This window comes from Scylla paramamosain, chromosome 3 (assembly GCF_035594125.1).
Source record: "Scylla paramamosain isolate STU-SP2022 chromosome 3, ASM3559412v1, whole genome shotgun sequence".
NCBI lineage: Eukaryota > Metazoa > Arthropoda > Malacostraca > Decapoda > Portunidae > Scylla > Scylla paramamosain.
The window spans coordinates 24,006,511-24,026,665 of NC_087153.1; the positions used below are offsets into that span (position 1 = coordinate 24,006,511).

The following is a 20,155-nucleotide window of genomic DNA, read 5'->3' on the forward strand; positions in this document are numbered from 1 at the left end:
GTGTGGATATGTAATGTACTGCACCATGTTTCATATTGTACCTCCATTTATTGTACGCTTGGCAACCCTGTAATCCTCAGTCTGCCTGGTGCTTCCAAGGCAGCCACGCGCTCAGGGTCTGCCATGACATTATTCGTTTGTTCCTGGTCTTAACATAGAAACCACAGTCTGTACATGTTTCTATAAAGAACCTACAACTTCCTGGCTGTCCTGTCCCAACAGCAATCCCACATAACATGGTGCAGTGAGTATTTTGAGCCAAGGAACTTCTACCAAAACTGGCACCCAAGCCACCCCACCACAGCCAGCAGGACTCCACAACCTCTTCACACCTTTCTCCGGGATCTATAGTGCCGCAGTGACTTTTGTGACAGTGTGTGCAATGCCTAGTGTTGTGTGTGCAGTGTTTTGCATACTCATGTCTCTTCACAGCGCTACCAGGGGATGTTTCATCCTTGGCAGGAGACAAGAGTTCAGCGTGTTGCATCCCCCTTAGTTTAGCATGAAGCAGGTGACTGTTGTATACAGGTACCGCTGGCCGCACTGTTGCCAAGCAAGTTGCCAGATACTGCCACACACACACACATACACACACACACACACAAACACAAACACACACACACACACACACACACACACACACACACACACACACACACACACACACACGTGCTGTTACAGTCTATAAGACCCAACCTCTCATGGGTTTTTCTTTTGCTTGTTGGGACACTTTCTGCATGTTCATGGATCTTCATAGATTAATATGTCAGATCCATGTCCTTCATCTGAGTGTAGAGACACCAAACAACAGCATGGAGCCATTGAGTCATCAGACGACCATGGCAGACCCTGAGGAACACTGGACAGCTCCCCCTTGGAGCCACTGCCACTCACCCTCCACCTGCCCCACTCTTTCCTGCCTCACTCCCACCCACCTCCTCACGCATCATGGGATGACAGTGTTCTACATCTCATTAAGTATTTGGAGGAATCTCATCTGTCAGCTGACTTGCATAGAAGGCAAGGGGACAAAGACAGACGGAGAAAGGAGGACTTGCGTTGATGAGAAGAAGAAGAGGAAAGGCGACAAGCAGAGGATTCAAGAAGGGAAGCAGAGGAATAGAGACACAGGGAAGACAACGAGCGTTTCATGGCATTGTTACAGATGATGTCAACTCAGGCAATGCCTGCTCAACACCTGCTGTCTTCAACCTACTCACCTGATCCCTTGTCAACACTCAGCCCTCTCGCCCCAGCCTATCACCCTGCAGTCACCAGTCTTGTAGCGACTCCGCCTGCTGAGACAGCTGTTGCTACAGTCACTACGACACCTGTCACCGCAGCTGCCGTTACAGCAGCCGCTACAGTCGCAACTCTACCCACTACTGCAGCCATTACTACCGTCATTACTCCAGCTGCCGCCACGGTTGCCACTACAGCCACTACACCACCTGTCATTATGACTGCAACTCCTACGCCTACAACTGGCCCCCCCTACAGGCAAACCAGTAACTCAGAGTCTGCCTATCCTACAAGCCAGCACCACCTACCAGACGTTCAGGCAATGGTGCCACCAGTGGCATGATTTCTCAGTCATGATTGACCTGCAGCGACTACCCAGGGAAAAGCAACTAATCCAGCTATGGATGTCTGTTTCCCTGGAAGTCCAAAGGACTCTAGAACACACTCTTGGGATCGCACCTAACACCCAGTTAGCGGTGGAAGAAGTCCTCGACGTGTTGCAGTCCCACTTTAAGAGTCAACAAAACGAGGCTCTACGTAGTCGTGAACTCCTGTGTTGCAAGTAGGTGGCCAGCAAGTCTTTTTCTGACTTCTATGTCTGCCTGAAGAACCTAGCTGAAGAGGTCAACCTTTGCTCAGGCAATCCAATGACTTGTGCTGAAACCCAACTGAAGATGGTTTTGCTCATGAAGCATCAGAGAGGAGGAGCTAGTTCAACGCCTCATCTCTCTGGACACAGGAGCACCACCTCTCCAGGACATGTTAGCTGCTGCCGCTCATATGAAGCTGCCCAGAACACAGCATCCGCCATCTAGTTGTCACCAAGTCAGCTGTGCTCCATCTCTATTTACAAGCAGGGAAAATGACGTGACAAGACTGCCTACTCACTTCAGCGGGCGCCTTCAGGACAGCAAGGGAAGCAACCAGCCATTAAGGCAACCCAACCCTACCAGTGTTGTTCCCGCCAGCACATGCCCGGTCAGTGCCCTGCTGCCAATGGCACCTGCATTGGGCAAGGACTGCCAAGTGCCCTGCCAAGGAAGTCTAGTGTCGCTCCTGCAAGAAGACTGGACGTTACGACAAGTGCTGCCGAGCGAAAAAGACAGATCACAGTCAGGACAGCTCACGCTCTCCCACACAGAAGAAGAGTTCCTGCCACCGTGCGACTCCTGGTCCAGCATCTAATGCAACAGCTCCCAAGCCTATATGTATTTACCTGACACATGGAGGATCTACTTCACACCTCCAAATGCTGCCAGGCACTGGCGCAGACGTCACTGTTATTGGCCAGCGACACCTCAGCATGCTACAGATCCCCAGCAGTAGCCTACAACCTCTACCTCCCATGCACACGTTGACGGCAGATGGTTCAGAGACAGTACCTGCCCTGGTATGCTTCCAAGCATCCCAGGCATCCATCCATACATGGATAATGCCCCTCTACAGTTAGCAGCTGGGGTGGATGAGAAAAACTGGTGGAGACATCTCAGAATGCCTAATTTCATAGAAGCTGTTTTAGCTAGAGATGAGATTTGATGTTTCAAGTTTAGATTATAAGAAAAGGACAGATTAAGGATGTTCAGTGTAGAAGAGGGAGACAGTTGAGTGTCACTGAAGAAGAGGGGATAGTTGTCTGGAAGATTGTGTCAAGTTGATAGATGGAAGAATTGAGTTTTTGAGTTTGCTCTGCCCTAATCAGAAATTTTAGAAAGATCAGAAGACAGGTGTTCTGTGGTTTCCCAGTTTGAACTGTTTACTCCCTGAAGGGTTGGACATCTATGAAAAGACATGGAAAAGTGCAGGTTGGTATCATTGGCGTAGGAGTGGATAGGACAAGATCATTGATGAATAATAAGGAGAGTGGGTGACAGGACAGAACACTGAGGAACACCACTGTTAATAGATTTAGGAGAAGAACAGTGACTGTCTACCACAGTGGCAATAAAATGGTCAGAAAGGAAACTTGAGATGAAGTTACAGAGAGAAGGATAAAAGTCATAGGAGGCTAGTTTGGAAATCAAAGCTTTGTGCCAGATTCTATTAAAAGCTTTAGATATGTCCAAGGCAACATCAAAAGTTTCACCGAAATCTCTAAAAGAGGATGACCAAGACTCAGTAGAGCGGCCTTGATGGAACCCATATTGGCGATCAGATAAAAGTTTGTGAAGTGATAGATGTTTAAGAATCTTCCTGTTGAGAATAGATTCAAAAACTTTAGATAGGCAGGAAACTAAAGCAATAGGATGGTAGTTTGCGAGATTAGAACAATCACCCTTTTTAAGAATAGGTTGAAGCAAACTTCCAGCAAGAAGGAAAGGCAGATGTTGACAGACAGAGTTGAAAGAATTTAACTAGGCAAGATGCAAGCCCAGAAGCGCAGTTTCAGAGAACAATAGGAGGGATCCCATAAGGTCCATAAACCTTCCAAGGGTTTAGGTAAGCGAGGGCATGGAAAACATTATTGCGAAGAATTTTAATAGGTAGCATGAAGTAGTCAGGGGGTGGAGGACAGGGAGGAACAAACCCTGAATCGTCCATGGTAGAATTTTTAGAGAAGGTTTGAACAAAGAATTCAGCTTTTGAGATAGATGTGAAATAAAGGAGGAAAAGAAGAAAAAGCAAAGTTATAGGAGATATTTTTGGCTAGATGCCATAAGTCATGAGGAGGGTTAGATCTTGAAAGATTTTGATGCTTTCCATTAATGAAGGAGTTTTGGGCTAGTTGGAGGACAGACTTGGCATGGTTCCGGGCAGAAATATAGAGTGCATGAGATTCTGGTGATGGAAGGCTCAAGTACCTTTTGTGGGCAACCTCTCCATCATGTATAGCAGGAGAACAGGCTGTGTTAAACTAAGGTTTGGAAGATTTAGTAAGAGTGAGAAATATATGCCTCCATGCCAGACACTATCACCTTTGTTATGTGCTTGGCATACAGAGACGGGTCTCTGACATAGAAGCAGTAGTCATTCCAAGAAAAATCAGCAAAATACCTCCTCAGGTCCCTCTAACTAGCAGAGGCATGCCCACTTAAGGGGACCCTGAGGGGGGACTGGAGTGATAGGACAAGATACAGATATGAGATTGTGATCGGAGGAGCCCAACAGAGAAGAGAGGGTAACAACATAAAGATAAGGATTAGAGATTAGGAAAAGGTTATGAATGTTAGGTGCATCTCCAAAACAGTAAGGAATACAAGTAGGGTGTTGCAGCAATTGCTCTACATCATGGAGAATAGCAAGTTGAAGGCTAGTACACCAGAATGGTCAGTGAAGGGAGAAAACAGCCAAAGCCAGTGGTGAAAAATTGAAGTCTCCAAGAATGGAGATCTCCCCAAAAAGGGAAGAGAGTCAAAATGTGCTCCACTTTGGAAGTTAAGAAGTCAAAGAATTTCTTATAGTCAGAGGAGTTAGGTGAGAGGTATACAGCACAGATGAATTTAGTTTGAGAGTGACTCTATAGTCATAGCTAGATGGTGGAAAACTCAGAAGATTCAAGAGCATGGGGACGAGAGTCCATTAAGTCGTTGTGCACGTAAACACAACATCCAGCTTTGGATTGAAAATGAGGATAGAGAAAGTAGGAGGGAACAGAAAGAGGGCTACTGTCAGTTGCCTCAGACATCTGTGTTTCAGTGAGAAAAAGATGAGGTTCTACAGACTGAAAATTAGATCTAAGACTGCAAATGTTCCAAAAGTTAATGAAGAAAAGTTGAGGGGGTGTCAAGACACTTAGGGTCGATATGAGAAGAGTAGTCCGACCTGGGGATATTTGTGGTCCCCTACCCAGATGGGGACTCTGAGGCTGGTGTAGGAGTTGCCATGATAATTCTGAATTTTTAATGAAGGGTGTGTGTGTAATTAGGAGTCGCTATGATAATTCTGAATTTTCAATGAAGGGTATGTGTGTAATTAGGAGTCGCCATGAATTTTGATATTTTGAGTGAAGGTTGTGTGTGTTATTAGGTGCTTGTAGTTTTGTGTAGAGGAAGAGAGTTATCTTTAGAGAACAGGCTGTGACTGCCCTCTTGTGTTGTGAGACACAATGGGAAACATTCAGTGAGGTCACAGCTGGGTTTAATGTTAAGTTCACAGCATCCCCTGATCCAGTGCTTTTGACCTCACTGGGAATAATTATTGTTTTGGCAGGTGCCTACTGCCTCCTCCTATTATAGACACACATTAGTATATAAGAAGACAGGATAGTATGAGCATAGCTTATCTTTTTTGTATGTCACAAATAGAGAAATAGATACTGACAATTCCACACCCATCTCCACATATCTTTAAACATTAACTAAAATTGTATTGAAAAACATCTAAGGCTTTGGGCTTGTATAGATGAAGAGAACAAATACCCACTGATCATCCCTGCATGTAGTGAGTTGTACATGCATATCCAGATCTTTCCACATTAACAGGAGGAGGTAGTAGGCACCTGCCAAAACGGTAGTTACTCCCAGTGAGTTCTAAAGCACTGGATCAGGGGGTGCTGTGAACTTATAATTAAACCCAGCTGTGACCTCACTGAACGTTTCCCTTTTTGTGTCTCACAACACAAGGGGGCAGTCACAGCCTGTCCTCTAAAGATAACTCTCTTCCTCCACACAAAACTACAAGCACCTAATAACACACACAACCTTCACTCAAAATTTCAAAATTCATGGTGACTCCTACACTAGCCTCGGAGTCCCCATCTGGGGAGGGGACCACAAATGTCCCCAGGTCAGAATGCCCTTCTGACGACGACCCTAAGTGTCTTGACACCACCTCAACTTTTTCTTCATTAACTTCTGCAACATTTGTGGTCTAAGGTCTAATTTTCAATCTGTAGAACACCACCTCTCCTCTTCTAAACCTCATCTTCTTTTCCTCACTGAAACTCAGGTGTCTGAGGCAACTGACAGTAGCCCCTTTTCTGTTCCCTCCTACATTCTCTATCCTCATTTTTGATCCAAAGCTGGATATTGCATTTATGTGTGCAACGACTTAACCTACTCTCATGCCCATGCTCTTGAATCTTCTGAGTTTTTCACCATCTGGCTACGACTATAGAGTCATTCTCAAACTAAATTTATCTGTGCTGTATACCTCTCACCTAACTCCTCTGACTGTAAGAAATTCTTTGACTACTTAAATTCCAAAGAAGAGCACATTCTGACTCTCTTCCCTTTTGCAGAGATCCCCATTCTTGGAGACTTCAATGTTCACCACCAGCTTTGGCTTTCCTTTCCCTTCACTGACCATCCTGGTGAACTAGCCTACAACTTTCCTATCCTCCACGACCTAGAGCAATTGGTGCAACACCCTACTCATATTCCTAACCATCTTGGAGATATGCCCAACATTCTTGACTTTTTTCTGACCTCTAATCCTTCAGCTTATGCTGTCACCCTCTCTTCTCTGTTGGGCTCCTCCGACTACAATCTCATATCTGTATCTTCTCCTATCGCTCCAATCCCTCTTCAGAATCCCCCTAAGCGAAGATGCCTCTGGTGTTTCGCTAGTTGGGGGGACCTGAGGAGGTATTTTGCTGATTTTCCTTGAAATGACTACTGCTTCCGTGTCAGAGACCCATCTTTGTGTGCTGAGTGTATAACAGAGGTGATCGTGTCTCACATGGAGGTGTACATTTCTCGCTCTTTTTCTCAACCTAAACCTTCCAAACCTTGGTTTAACACAGCTTGTTCTCGTGCTATACATGATGGAGAGGTGGCCCACAAAAGGTACTTAGGCCTTCCATCACCAGAATCACATGCACTCTATATTTATGCCCGGAATCATGCCAAGTCTGTTCTCCAACTAGCCAAAACCTCCTTCATTAACAGAAAGTGTCAAAATCTTTCAAGATCTAACTCCCCTAATGACTTCTGGCATCTAGGCAAAAATATCTCCAACAACTTTGCTTCTTCTTTCCTTCCTTTATTTGAACCAGATGGCACCACTGCCATCACATCTATTTCTAAAGCTGAACTCTTCCCTCAAACTTTTGCTAAAAACTCTACCTTGGATGATTTTGGGCTTGTACCTCTTCTCCACCCTCTGACTACTTCATGCTACCTATTAAAATTCTTCACAATGATGTTTTCCATGCCGTTGCTGGCCTAAACCCTCGGAAGGCTTATGGACCTGATGGGGTCACTCCAACTGTTCTCCGAAACTGTGCCTTTGTGCTTGCACCTTGCCTAGTCAAACTCTTTCAGCTCTCTGTCAACATCTACCTTTCCTTCTTGCTGGAAGTTTGCCTACATTCAGCTTGTTCCTAAAAAGGATGACCGTTCTAATCCCTCAAACTATCATCCTATTGCTTTAATTTCCTGCCTATCTAAAGTTTTTGAATCTATCCTCAACAGGAGGATTCTTAAACATCTATCACTTCACAACCTATTATCTGATCGCCAGTATGGGTTCTGTTAAGGCTGCCCTACTGGTGATCTGGCTTTCCTTACTGAGTCTTTGTCATCCTCTTTTAGAGATTTTGGTGAAACTTTTGCTGTTGCTTTGGACATATCAAAAGCTTTTGATAGAGTCTGGCACAAAGCTTTGATTTCCAAACTACCCTCCTACAGCTTCTATCCTTCTCTCTGTAACTTCATCTCAACTTTCTTTTCTGACCATTCTATTGCTGCTGTGGTAGACAGCCACTGTTCTTCTCCTAAATCTATTAACAGTGGTGTTCCTCAGGTTTCTGTCCTGTCACCCACTCTCTTCTTATTACTCATCAATGACCTAAACCAAACTTCTTGTCCTATCCACTCCTATGCTGATGATACCACCCTGCACTTTTCCATGTCTTTTCATAGATGTCCAACCCTTCAGGAAGTAAACATTTCATGCAGGGAAGCTACTGAACTCCTGACTTCTGATCTTTCTAAAATTTCTGATTGGAACAGAGCAAACTTGGTATTGTTCAATGCCTCAAAAACTCAATTCCTCCATCTATCAACTCGACACAACCTTCCAGACAACTATCCCTTCTTCTTCAATGACATTCAACTGTCCCCCTCTTCTACAGTGAACATCCTCGGTCTGTCCTTTACTTATAATCTGAACTGGAAACTTCACATCTCATCTCAAGCGAAAACAGCTTTTATGAAGTTCCGCGTTCTGAGACGTCTCCGCCACTTTTTCTCACCATCACATCTGCTAACTCTGTACAAGGGCCTTATCCGTCCATGTATGGAGTAAGCTTTACATGTCTGGGGAGGTTCCACTCATACTGCTCTTCTAGACAGGGTGAAATCAAAAGCTTCTTGTCTCATCAACTCCTCTTGTTTAAATGACTGTCTTCAGTTTCTCTCTCGTTGCTGCAATGTTGCATCTCTAGCTGTCTTCTACCACTATTTTCATGCTAACTGCTCTTCTGATCTTGCTAACTGCATGCCTCCTCTCCTCCCACGGCCTCACTGCATGAGACTTTCTTCCTTCTCTCATCCCTATTCTGTCCACCTTTCTAATGCAAGGGTTAACTAGTATTCTCAATCATTCATCCCTTTCTCTGGTAAACTCTGGAACTCCCTGCCTGCTTCTGTATTTCCACATTCCTGACTTGAATTCCTACAATAGGGAGGTTTCAAGACACTTATCCTTCAGTTTTTGACTACTATTTTTTACCCTTTTCTGGGACTAGCATCTCAGTGGGCTTTTTTTTTTTTATTGGATTTTTGTTGCCCTTGGCCAGTCTCCATCCTACATAAAGGGGAAAGAAGAAAAAAAAAAATCAGAGCATGACAGCAGGACTGATGTACACAAAGTAGACTACAATAGACCCATCCCCTTTCCTGCATTTGACCAAACCAGATCACAAGTTCTACATATTAAGCTAAAAAATGTAGTTGAAGTCAAAGCCAGGTAGATCTAAAACTTACAAGCTCTGTTTATGAATGAAACCTTCACTTCCATGAATTAATATTGCCATTCTTCTTTTCTTCCATCAGTACCATGATCATCATCCCCTTCAGGTCTCCCCATTACTATTTTCCTCATCCTTATTTGTGTTCCTACACCATCTCCCCATGTCATAGTATGTCTCCTTTCCCCTGATCTCTCTCCTCTTTTCTTACCATTCTCCTCAATGAGCTTCTTGAGGGACAACTTGGTGGACTGATCTGCCTGGGAAACACACACTACCAGTCCATGCAAAGGCTTACACAGGTAAGGTAAAAAACGGTTATCTGAGGCAGAGACATGGCTAGACACATCCCCAGTCAGTACTGCCTCCCACACAGCTGTAACCCAATCTTCTGTCATGGTGGGACATCCCTGTTCCACTGCAACCTGGAAGTAGATAAACAAATAAATATGTAGTAAATGATTAAATGAGAGAAAAAATTGACAACAGATAATAACACATTTCATATTTGTTCTGAAATATAACAGTCCTGGTTAGATTTAAAACATCTATTCCAGCCTGCATAAATACAGTACATATGTATAATAAGTAAAATAAAGACATACAAAGTACAACTAACACTGAAAGAGAATTAATTGGATGACTAAACAGAAGACCATTATGATGGTTTCCACATGTAAAGAGAATGGAAGAAGAATTGGTGATAGCTGGATAAAAATAAGAGATGTAATACTAATGGAAAGACCATAAACAGGATGAAAAGACAGCATGAAATCAGTATTTGATGCCAAAAGAATGTCTGTGGAGCAGGGAGGAATGGTTGCACATTATACAAATGATTGGAAAGAATGATTATATGTGACACACTCTTGAGGGCCTCCATAAAATGTTTGCCCACATCTGGTCACATCAGAAATTAGGATCAGTAAAGATGCTCAATCTAAAAAGATATAGAAGCTGTACACAGGTTCTGTTTTCAGTCCCTGATGCAGAAAGACCATCCTCATACTAATGACTCAAATGCAAAGATGATCTATGTGAATCTGTCCTCTCTTTGTAAAGATACGGTGACAAAGATGGTTTTAATTTAGATTTAGGAAATACGAGTATATGTGATCTCGACCACTTTCCTCTATTTGCAAGAAGTTGGCCAAAAAGATAACATAAATTCAAGGTGCTTTATACAAGTAGTTTTTGCACTATATCTCAAAATCCTGAACTATAATTTCAGATACACTGAAGTCCTCCATAGATTACCTTCATACAATTCTCAAGGTATGTATGCTGCCAGCTGATGACAATCCTTGAGCTTCTATTTTCACTACTACACATCAAGCACTAAGACATACAAAGTATACCCTTTCTGCTCATCTTCTCCACTCTTTAGACAAGACTATTCCATGTGTGAATGGCCCTGTGTCTAAAAGTGAGGAATTCTTATCCACTACAGGCATAAAAGTGCAAAGAGGATCTTCTATCCACTACATAATCAAAAGTACAAGGTGGTGAAAAATTAGATAGTTGAGTTTTGTAAAAATCACTAATTTTACTTCGGCAAAATCACCTATCTGCTGGTCGGACATTTCCCATGAGAGAAAGTGCGTCACGCGCTGCCGGCAGTTGTTTGCTGATCGCCGCGTCGGGCAGACACGGTCATTCTGGGTCATACGGTCTCCCAAGTTTTTGCTGTTTTCTTTCAGATAAGGCCACGATACTTGTTACGCAGGTACAGTGCCTTCAACTTCGTTACCCGTTTTTGGGGCGAGTTGTATTATTGGTATATCGGTCTCCACTGACGATGGAACTGTGTGGGAAGCTTACGGCTTTGTTCTCCTTATCGCAGTGCGGCAGCCATGTCGGAGTCTGGTGAAGCGTCCTCTGCCTCTCGATCCCCTTCCCCTCCTGCCCCACGTGCCTTCTGTGGGCCTTCTCCTCTCCCTGGGTCCACTGTTCGCCCTCAAGATGACGACGACAGGCACAGGGATCATTCATCTCGTCGCTTGAGTGGGAGGCATGGTTGCGTGAGATTACGTAACAGTGCTGATGCACGTGGTTCCCGCGGCACTTCTCCTGCTCCTCCCCCTTGGTCAGTTGTGTTGGACGCCTTGGCTGATTTGCGGGGTGAAGTGGAGGCCTTGAAGGCAGACAGACGGCAACTACCACCCCCTACTGGGTCGGCGCAGGTGACTGTGGAGGACAGTACTCTGGGGGGCTGGGGTTTGTCGCCTCCTTGTTCTGCCACTTTTTCTGGTTTCTCGGCCAGGATGAGTGAGGATGAGGCAGTGTCGATGCCTGCCGCCCCTGCTGACAGCACCTTAATTCAGGGCACTAAGGCCTTTGGTCCTTCTGACACGGTGGTTGCTGACATTGACAATAGAGTGGCAGAGATGGTAAACTTTCTCTTTGATAATGGTATGAGAGAGGAGGACTACAAGGCCATGTGTGAGGACGATGTTGTCAAGAGGCCTAATAACTGCCATGCTCTTGCGCCAGTGGAATGCAACCCACAGGTGTTGGAGGCCCTGAAGCTGGATGCCAGGAAGACAGACTTTCGCTTGAAGGAGGTAAATAAGGACATCCTGCGGGCTTCAACCATTATCACCAAATCCTTAGTGGCACTGGATGATTTGGCTGAACAGGAAGGTAACCCCAAGTTGGCACATGAGGTGAGCATGCTAAATGGTGCATTGGCATTGCTAGGCAATGCCAATCACAGGAACAATTTGGCCAGGCGTTTTGTCATGAAACGCGAGATAAACTATAAATATGCTCATCTTTGTTCAGATAAGGTGCCAATTACTCGCTTTCTGTTCGGTGACGATGTGTCCCAGTCTGCCAGACAAATTGAGGAAGTGGAGAAACTGCGGAGTAAGTTCGCGCAGAAAAAGCCTGCCTTTACTAGCAAGTTCGCAGGTAAACACCCTGGTGGATATTGGAACAAGCCTGCTAGTAGGGGATATTACACCAGGTTCCAACCCTACGGGCAACAGAGGTATGGCTCCAGGGCTGCCCCACGACTGCCTTCCACTCGTCAGGATGTGGAGCCAAAAAACTCCAAGGGCCGGGGCGGCCGCAGCAGGCAGCCCCAGTAAACTTACAGGCAAGTGCATGTTTTGAAGCTGGCAGACTACACTCTTTCCTGCATGAGTGGCGTAAAATTACCAGTGACCCTGTCATTTTGGATATTGTTCAGCATTGCCACCTTGATATTGATGTCGATAGTGTTCATCCTTTATTTTTTAATGATTTGGAATACAGGTTCAACACTGTGCAACAGGGGATAATTTCTGGAGAGATCAAAAAACTTTTACAGCTTAAAGTCATTAAAGTCACACACAAACAAACTCAGCAGGTTATCTCTCCTATTTTTTTGCGAGAAAAGAAAAACGGGGAATTTCGCCTGGTTCTTAACTTGGAGAGGTTAAACAAATACATACCATATAAACATTTTAAAATGGAAAATTTTGAACAGGCCATCAGGCTCATCAACCAGGGTGATTTTTTGGCTTCTGTCAATCTCAGGCATGCTTATTATTCTGTTAGGGTTGCAGATGAGCAACAACGATTTTTATGTTTTACATGGCAAGGTGTTATCTATCAATTCACCTGCCTCCCTAATGGCATTTCTGAGGGACTTCGGCTTTTCACCAAACTGATGAAGCCAGTATTTGCTACTTTAAGGCAAGAAGGATACACTATCACCAGCTTTATAGATGACACATTAATTTGCAGTAACTCTTACTCAGGATGTCTTCAGGCGATTCAGGCCACCATTTCTCTGTTGCAGAGGTTAGGCTTTTGTATCAATATGGAGAAGTCTGTTCTCACCCCCACACAATGTATTGAATACCTAGGCAATGTTATTAACACCAAGTTTATGACTGCCTCTTTACCTGAGCGTAGACTAATCAAAATTCGCCAAGGATGTGCAGAACTTTTGTGTAAAGATGTTGCTCCCATTCGAGAGGTGGCCAGGGTGATCGGCCTCATGGTGGCTGCGATCCCAGCAGTGGAGTTAGGTAAACTTCACTACAGGAAGTTGGAGGGGGGAAAAATTGCCGCTTTGAAACAGGAGTATGGTAATTTTGACAGGCCTTTGAATATTACTGCAGACATGAAACTAGACCTTTCCTGGTGGTTAGACAATGTGGACAGACATCACAGACACATTTTTAGGCCAGGTACTGACATCGATTTATTTACTGATGCCTCCAGCCTTGGTTGGGGGGGTCATTTGGGGTGTCAGATTACAAGTGGTACTTGGTCCCTGGATGAAAAGGAGCTTCACATTAACATCCTGGAGATGAAAGCCATTCTATTCTCTTTGCAAGCATTTGAACATGAGCTGGAAGGTAGACATGTTAGAGTTTTTTGTGATAATACCACTGCCATAAACTATGTCAATGAAATGGGAGGCACAAAGTCCAAGTCCTGTAATGATGTTGCTACCCAGATTTGGGATTGGTGTCTGGAACATGACTCATGGGTTACATGCTCGCACATACCGGGGAAGGACAACACCTTGGCTGATGTAGCCTCTCGCAAGATTAATGACAGACATGAGTGGAAACTCGACTCACACATTTTTACTACCTTGTGTAATGTTTTTGGGACACCGTCCATTGATTTATTTGCCTCAAGGCTTAACAAACAGGTTAATACATTCTTTTCGTGGTTGCCAGATCCGGAGGCTAAATATTTTGATGCTTTTTCCTTGGACTGGTCAAACTTTGATTTGTCTTACATTTTCCCCCCATTCTCATTAATTGCTAGGTGCCTTCAGAAGTTACGTGCGGAGCAAGCACGAGGCTGGATGGTGGTTCCTCTGTGGCCGTCCCAGTTTTGGATGGGCATGCTGCTCCAGTTGCTAATAGACTTCCCACGTTTGATAACGAACAGGAGGAATGTTCTAACACACCCGTCCACAACAGATCCACACCCCATCATGTCCCACACAAGGCTCATGGCATGCCTTCTGTCAGGGAAAACTTGCAGAAACGAGGAGTTTCGCCGGCGGCTGCGGACATCATACTTGCCTCCTGGAAACCAGGTACTGAGAGGCAATACCGCCCACATGTCCAGAGGTGGTCGTTGTTTTGTGGTAGACGGAATGTCGATCCCACTTCTCCAACTGTAGGTCACATTGTAAATTTTTTGACGGAAACCTTTGACAGGGGTGTGGGTTATGAGTGTGTGAACACTGCGAGGGGTGCCCTGTCTTCTCTCGGCATTGTGGTGGACGGATGCAGGGCAGGAAATCACCCTTTGGTCATCCGATTCATGAGAGGGGTTTTCAATCTTAGAACTCCTCAGCCCAGGTACACTGACACTTGGGACGTCCAACCTGTCTTAGAGCAACTAAGGTCCATGTTCCCCTTACATGCATTAACCCTTAAAGAATTAACGCTAAAATTGGTTATGATGATGGCCTTAACTCAAGCTGCCAGAATTCAAACTTTACAACTACTGTTAATCAGAGACATGCTCATTAATGAACACTCCATTTCAGTACAGTTGGGGGGCACTCTTAAACAATCCAGACCAAATTTTAACATCAACAGGGTCACATTCCATCGTTACCCTAAGGATCCACGATTATGTGTCTGTAGCACTCTCCTGAGGTACATTGATGTGACTAAAGAGCTTAGACAGGATAAGATGCACACTGATGCCAGGCTCCTCATTAGCTTCATAAAACCCCACAAATCAGTTTCCAAAGACACTATTGCCCGTTGGGTCAGGACCATTCTCCGCATGTCCGGCATAGACATCTCAAAGTTTTCCGCTGGCAGTGTGCGGCCAGCAGCAGCTTCAACAGCTGGAGTGGCGGCTGTCCCTGTCGCATGCATTATGGCTAAGGCGGGCTGGTCTAGGGAATCTACCTTTGCAAAATATTATAATAAGAACATTGTGGCTGCTTCTGACCTCTTTCAGGATGCAGTGCTAGAATAAGATATGATTTGGGTTTGTTGCTGCACTCCAGTGTTGCAGTACACGGATATTTTAAGTATTTAGTATCTAGTACCTTAGGTTTACCTTATGATGTGAACTGTTACCATATTTCAACATTGTTTGTAGATTGGATTAAGTTGGATGCAATGCACCTTATTTTATACACCAATTGTATGATTGTCTCAAGTACAAGATCCTTCCATGGAATAATAGTTATAGTACTGTTTCTTGTGGGGCATTTCCTTTTCCTCTCTACTATTGCATCCTCCCTCGTCATCCACATGGCTTCAAAGCCTCATGGGAAATGTCCGCCCAGCAGATAGGTGATTTTGCCGAAGTAAAATTAACAAAGTACACGAGACTTACCGTAGGTCAGTTGAAGTGTACTTCTAATTTTTCGAGGCAAATCACCTCTGCTGGTGCGGAGATTTCACATGCCCTCCTCTCCCTCCCTACCTTAAGCTCTACAGGTTACTTAATTTCCTAATTGGTTCATCATGTGGATGTCGAGTCCTTGCTTTAAAGTCTGCCGGCAGCGCGTGACGCACTCTCTCTCATGTGAAATCTCCGCACCAGCAGAGGTGATTTGCCTCGAAAAATTAGAAGTACACTTCAACTGACCTACGGTAAGTCTCGTGTACTTTGTTAATTTTACTCTCATCTTTACTATAAAATACTGTGACAATTTTAATGTTTCTAAATTCATAAGCACAAGCCTGACACTTCAGAGACTAGACAGGTAATCAAAAATACCTACAGTTCCTGCAATCTTGTGAGCATTGAAGAGAGGTTCCTTGCATTTGGTCTCATCAGCTGATTAGTTTGGATATGGGAAATGGAATGCATCTATCATGATGCAACACAGTTAAAGCTTTCATCTATACTATAAAATACTGTGTGTCAGGCCCTGACACAGAAATCCTTGGACCTTTTTTTTATGTAAGAATGGTACTGGTCAAGGGCAACAAAAATATAAAAAAATGGCCAACTTGAGTGCCAGTCCCTAAAAAGAGGTAAAAAAAAAGATCATCCAAAATTCAGGGATAAATGTCTTCAAACCTCCCTCTTGAAAGAGATCAAGTCATAGAAAGAAGGAAATACAGAAGCAGGCAGGGAGTTCCAAGTTTACCAGAGAAAGGGATGAATGATTGAGAATACTGGTTAACTCTTATATTAGAGAAGTAGACTGAATATGGCCAAGAGAAAGTAGTCTTGTGCAGCAAGACCGCAGAAACAGGGGAAGCATGCATGAAAATATTGACAGAAGATTGCAAGAGATACAACACTGCAGCAATAACAAAGCAGCAGAAGACAGTCAGTTAGAGGAAAGGAGTTGATATGACAAAATGCTTTTGATTCCATCCTGTCTAGAAGAGCAGTGTGCAGAACCTCATACATGTGAAGTGTACTCCATACATGGACAGATAAGCCCCCTTTACAGAGTTAGCAGTTAAGAGGGTGAGAAAAACTGGAGAAGACGACTCAGAACACCTTACTTCATAAAACCTGTTTTAGCTAAAGATGAGATGAGTTTTCAGGTTACATATTATTAAAAGACAGACAGAGCATGTTTAATGTAGAAGGGGATAGCTGAATGTCACTGAAGAAAAGGGGGTAGTTATCTGGAAAGTGGAAGTGATGTCCTCTCTCAACTAAGGATGGCAAGCTGGCATTAACTGAGAACACCACACTCACCCGCTCTAAAGGTATTTTCTATTTACAACACTGATCAGCTTTAGATCATTGATCTGGATCTGATCTGGATTCACTTGGGGTAAAAAGAATGCTTGCACCAATTATTGATGAAAACAATAACAAAAGCATGTTGCTGCCTAGCTGTCACAAGCAGCAGATCATTGATGCTCACCACTGTGCTCTAAGGGAGTGTCAACAAAGACTACAAACTACTGTACATTTCTAGATGAAGAAGGACACCAATGAGTCCCAGCCACATGCCTACCCAGGCAGCACAAGACTGGGTTCCATGCTTGGCCATGAACATTGTATAATAATGTTTCACACAAAGCTCTCTTCACACACAACACGTTGAAAGTACTCACTGTGGTGAAGTACAGAATGCTGAAATGAGAAAATATTCAGACATAAGCTGAAGCTAGCCTGGCCCACATGCTGACATGATTGACACCATTACTGAGGGACTTACAAAGTATTATTTTCGACTGAACAAATATTATCTTCCTTTGCCTCATCATGTAGTCATTGATAAAGGTGGTAATAGCCATGTAATTATAATCAGAAGCCATTAAACCAAAGCTTGGTGTGGTTTGTAATATCTCCCTTGTTTCTGGCATCTGTCACCACCGTTATTCACATTCTGTGCCCACAGCAGCATTTTGCAATGAATCATTACCATTCACTTTGTTCCTCAGACATATCAGCCATTTTCTTGCTGTGTATTCCCCCTAAAAAAGTTCGCAGTAGAGGCTGCTCAGCCACTATTATGGCCTCCACCAGCAGCTTCAGCAAGTGTTGTCTGCTATAACCCACTTCCAGACCCACATTACCCAGATCATGATCCAGATCACTCAGATCAAGGTAAATCCAGATTAAGATGCAAATAGAACATGGGTGTGTGGCCAGATCAGTGATTTGAAGCAGATCACAGTAAATAAACGATACCTTAAATGTTACCATATCGTGTTCACCCCAAAAATCTAAAGACTTTGCCATTTTTTTTTGTATTTTCTAAGGGAAAAAATACATGCTACAGATGTAAATAAACGCACATGGTTGAGTATGGGATCTTTCAATAGGATTTAAATGGAAAGTATTGCGCATTTCATCATAAATCTTTCTGAAATAATAGGGAATGCATATGCCTACTGCATAATTTTTTCACAATAGGTGATATTTTTCATATTTTTTATGGTCTCCCAGCCAGACATGCCCCTTTAAGAATCTTCCTGTTCAGAGTAGATTCAAAAACTCAAAAAAATTAAGAGAGGCATGAAATTAAAGTAGTCTGAGGGATCAGAGTAGTCACCCTTTTAGGAGCAGGTTGGAGACTTCAATGTTCACCACCAGCTTTGGCTTTCCTCTCCCTTCACTGACCATCCTGGTGAACTAGCCTACAACTTTGCTATCCTCCATGACCTAGAGCAATTGGTGCAACACCCTACTCGTATTCCTGACCATCTTGGAGATACGCCCAACATTCTTGACCTTTTCCTGACCTCTAATCCTCCTGCTTATGCTGTCACCCTTTCATCTCCGTTGGGCTCCTCCGATCACAATCTCATATCTTTATCTTGTCCTATCACTCCAATCCCTCCTCAGGATCCCCCTAAGCAAAGGTGCCTCTGGCATTTTGCCTCTGCTAGTTGGGGGGACCTGAGGAGGTATTTTGCTGATTTGTGTGCTGAGCGCATAACAGAGGTGATAGTGTCTGGCATGGAGGCATACATTCCTCACTCTTTTTCTCGTCCTAAACCTTCTAAACCTTGGTTTAACACAGCTTGTTCTCGTGCTATACATGATAGAGAGGTGGCCCACAAAAGGTACTTAAGCCTTCCATCACCAGAATCTCATGCACTTTATATTTCTGCCCGGAACCATGCCAAGTCTGTTCTCCAACTAGCCAAAAACTCCTTCATTAACAGAAAATGTCAAAACCTTTCAAGATCTAACTCCCCTCGTGATTTCTGGCATCTAGCCAAAAATATCTCCAATAATTTTGCTTCTTCTTTCCCTCCTTTATTTCAACCAGATGGAACCACTGCTATCACATCTATTTCTAAAGCTGAACTCTTTGCTCAAACCTTTGCTAAAAACTCTACCTTGGACGATTCTGGGCTTGTTCCTCCCTCTCCTCCACCCTCTGACTACTTCATGCCACCTATTAAGATTCTTCGCAATGATGTTTTCCATGCCCTCACTGGCCTAAACCCTCGGAAGGCTTATGGACCTGATGGGGTCCCTCCTATTGTTTTCCGAAACTATGCCTCCGTGCTTGCACCTTGCCTAGTCAAACTCTTTCAGCTCTGTCTGTCAACATCTACCTTTCCTTCTTGCTGGAAGTTTGCCTACATTCAACCTGTTCCTAAAAAGGGTGACCGTTCTAATCCCTCAAACTACTGTCCTATTGCTTTAATTTCCTGCCTATCTAAAGTTTTTGAATCTATCCTCAACAGGAAGATTCTTAAACATCTATCACTTCACAACCTTCTATCTGATCGCCAGTATGGGTTCCGTCAAGGCCGCTCTACTGGTGATCTTCTGGCTTTCCTTACTGAGTCTTGGTCATCCTCTTTTAGAGATTTTGGTTAAACTTTTGCTGTTGCCTTGGACATATCAAAAGCTTTTGATAGAGTCTGGCACAAAGCTTTGATTTCCAAACTACCCTCCTACGGTTTCTATCCTTCTCTCTCTAACTTCATTTCAAGTTTCCTTTCTGACCGTTCTATTGCTGCTGTGGTAGACGGTCACTGTTCTTCTCCTAAATCTATTAACAGTGGTGTTCCTCAGGGTTTGGTCCTGTCACCCACTCTCTTCTTATTATTCATTAATGATCTTCTAAACCAAACTTCTTGTCCTATCCACTCCTACGCTGATGATACCACCCTGCACTTTTCCGCGTCTTTTCATAGACGTCTAACCCTTCAGGAGGTAAACATATCATGCAGGGAAGCCACAGAACGCCTGACTTCTGATCTTTCTAAAATTTTTGATTGAGGCAGAGCAAACTTGGTATTGTTCAATGCCTCAAAAACTCAATTCCTCCATCTATCAACTCAACACAACCTTCCAGACAACTATCCCCTCTTCTTCAATGACACTCAACTGTCCCCCTCTTCTACACTGAACATCCTTGGTCTGTCCTTTACATATAATCTGAACTGGAAACTTCACATCTCATCTCTAGCTAAAACAGCTTCTATGAAGTTAGGTGTTCTGAGACGTCTCCACCAGTTTTTCTCACCCCCCCCAGCTGCTAACTCTGTACAAGGGCCTTATCCGTCCATGTATGGAGTATGCTTCACATGTCTGGGGGGTTCCACTCATACTGCTCTTCTAGACAGGGTGGAATCAAAAGCTTTTCGTCTCATCAACTCCTCTCCTCTAACTGACTGTCTTCAGCCTCTCTCTCACCGA

The 20,155-nt window shown here is 43.9% G+C and overlaps 1 protein-coding gene across 8 annotated transcripts in view; it reads right to left on the reverse strand.

The window, feature by feature from the left end:
- The window catches only part of LOC135093109 (DNA topoisomerase 2-binding protein 1-A-like), a 164,594-nt gene that overhangs the window by 120,887 nt on the left and 23,552 nt on the right, over window positions 1-20,155 (reverse strand). For all 8 annotated transcript variants that reach the window (XM_063992025.1, XM_063992047.1, XM_063992015.1 and 5 more), the window contains exon 5: window positions 9,303-9,516. In XM_063992025.1, coding sequence (XP_063848095.1) covers window positions 9,303-9,516 — 214 coding nt within the window. The remainder of the gene's footprint in view (window positions 1-9,302; window positions 9,517-20,155) is intronic.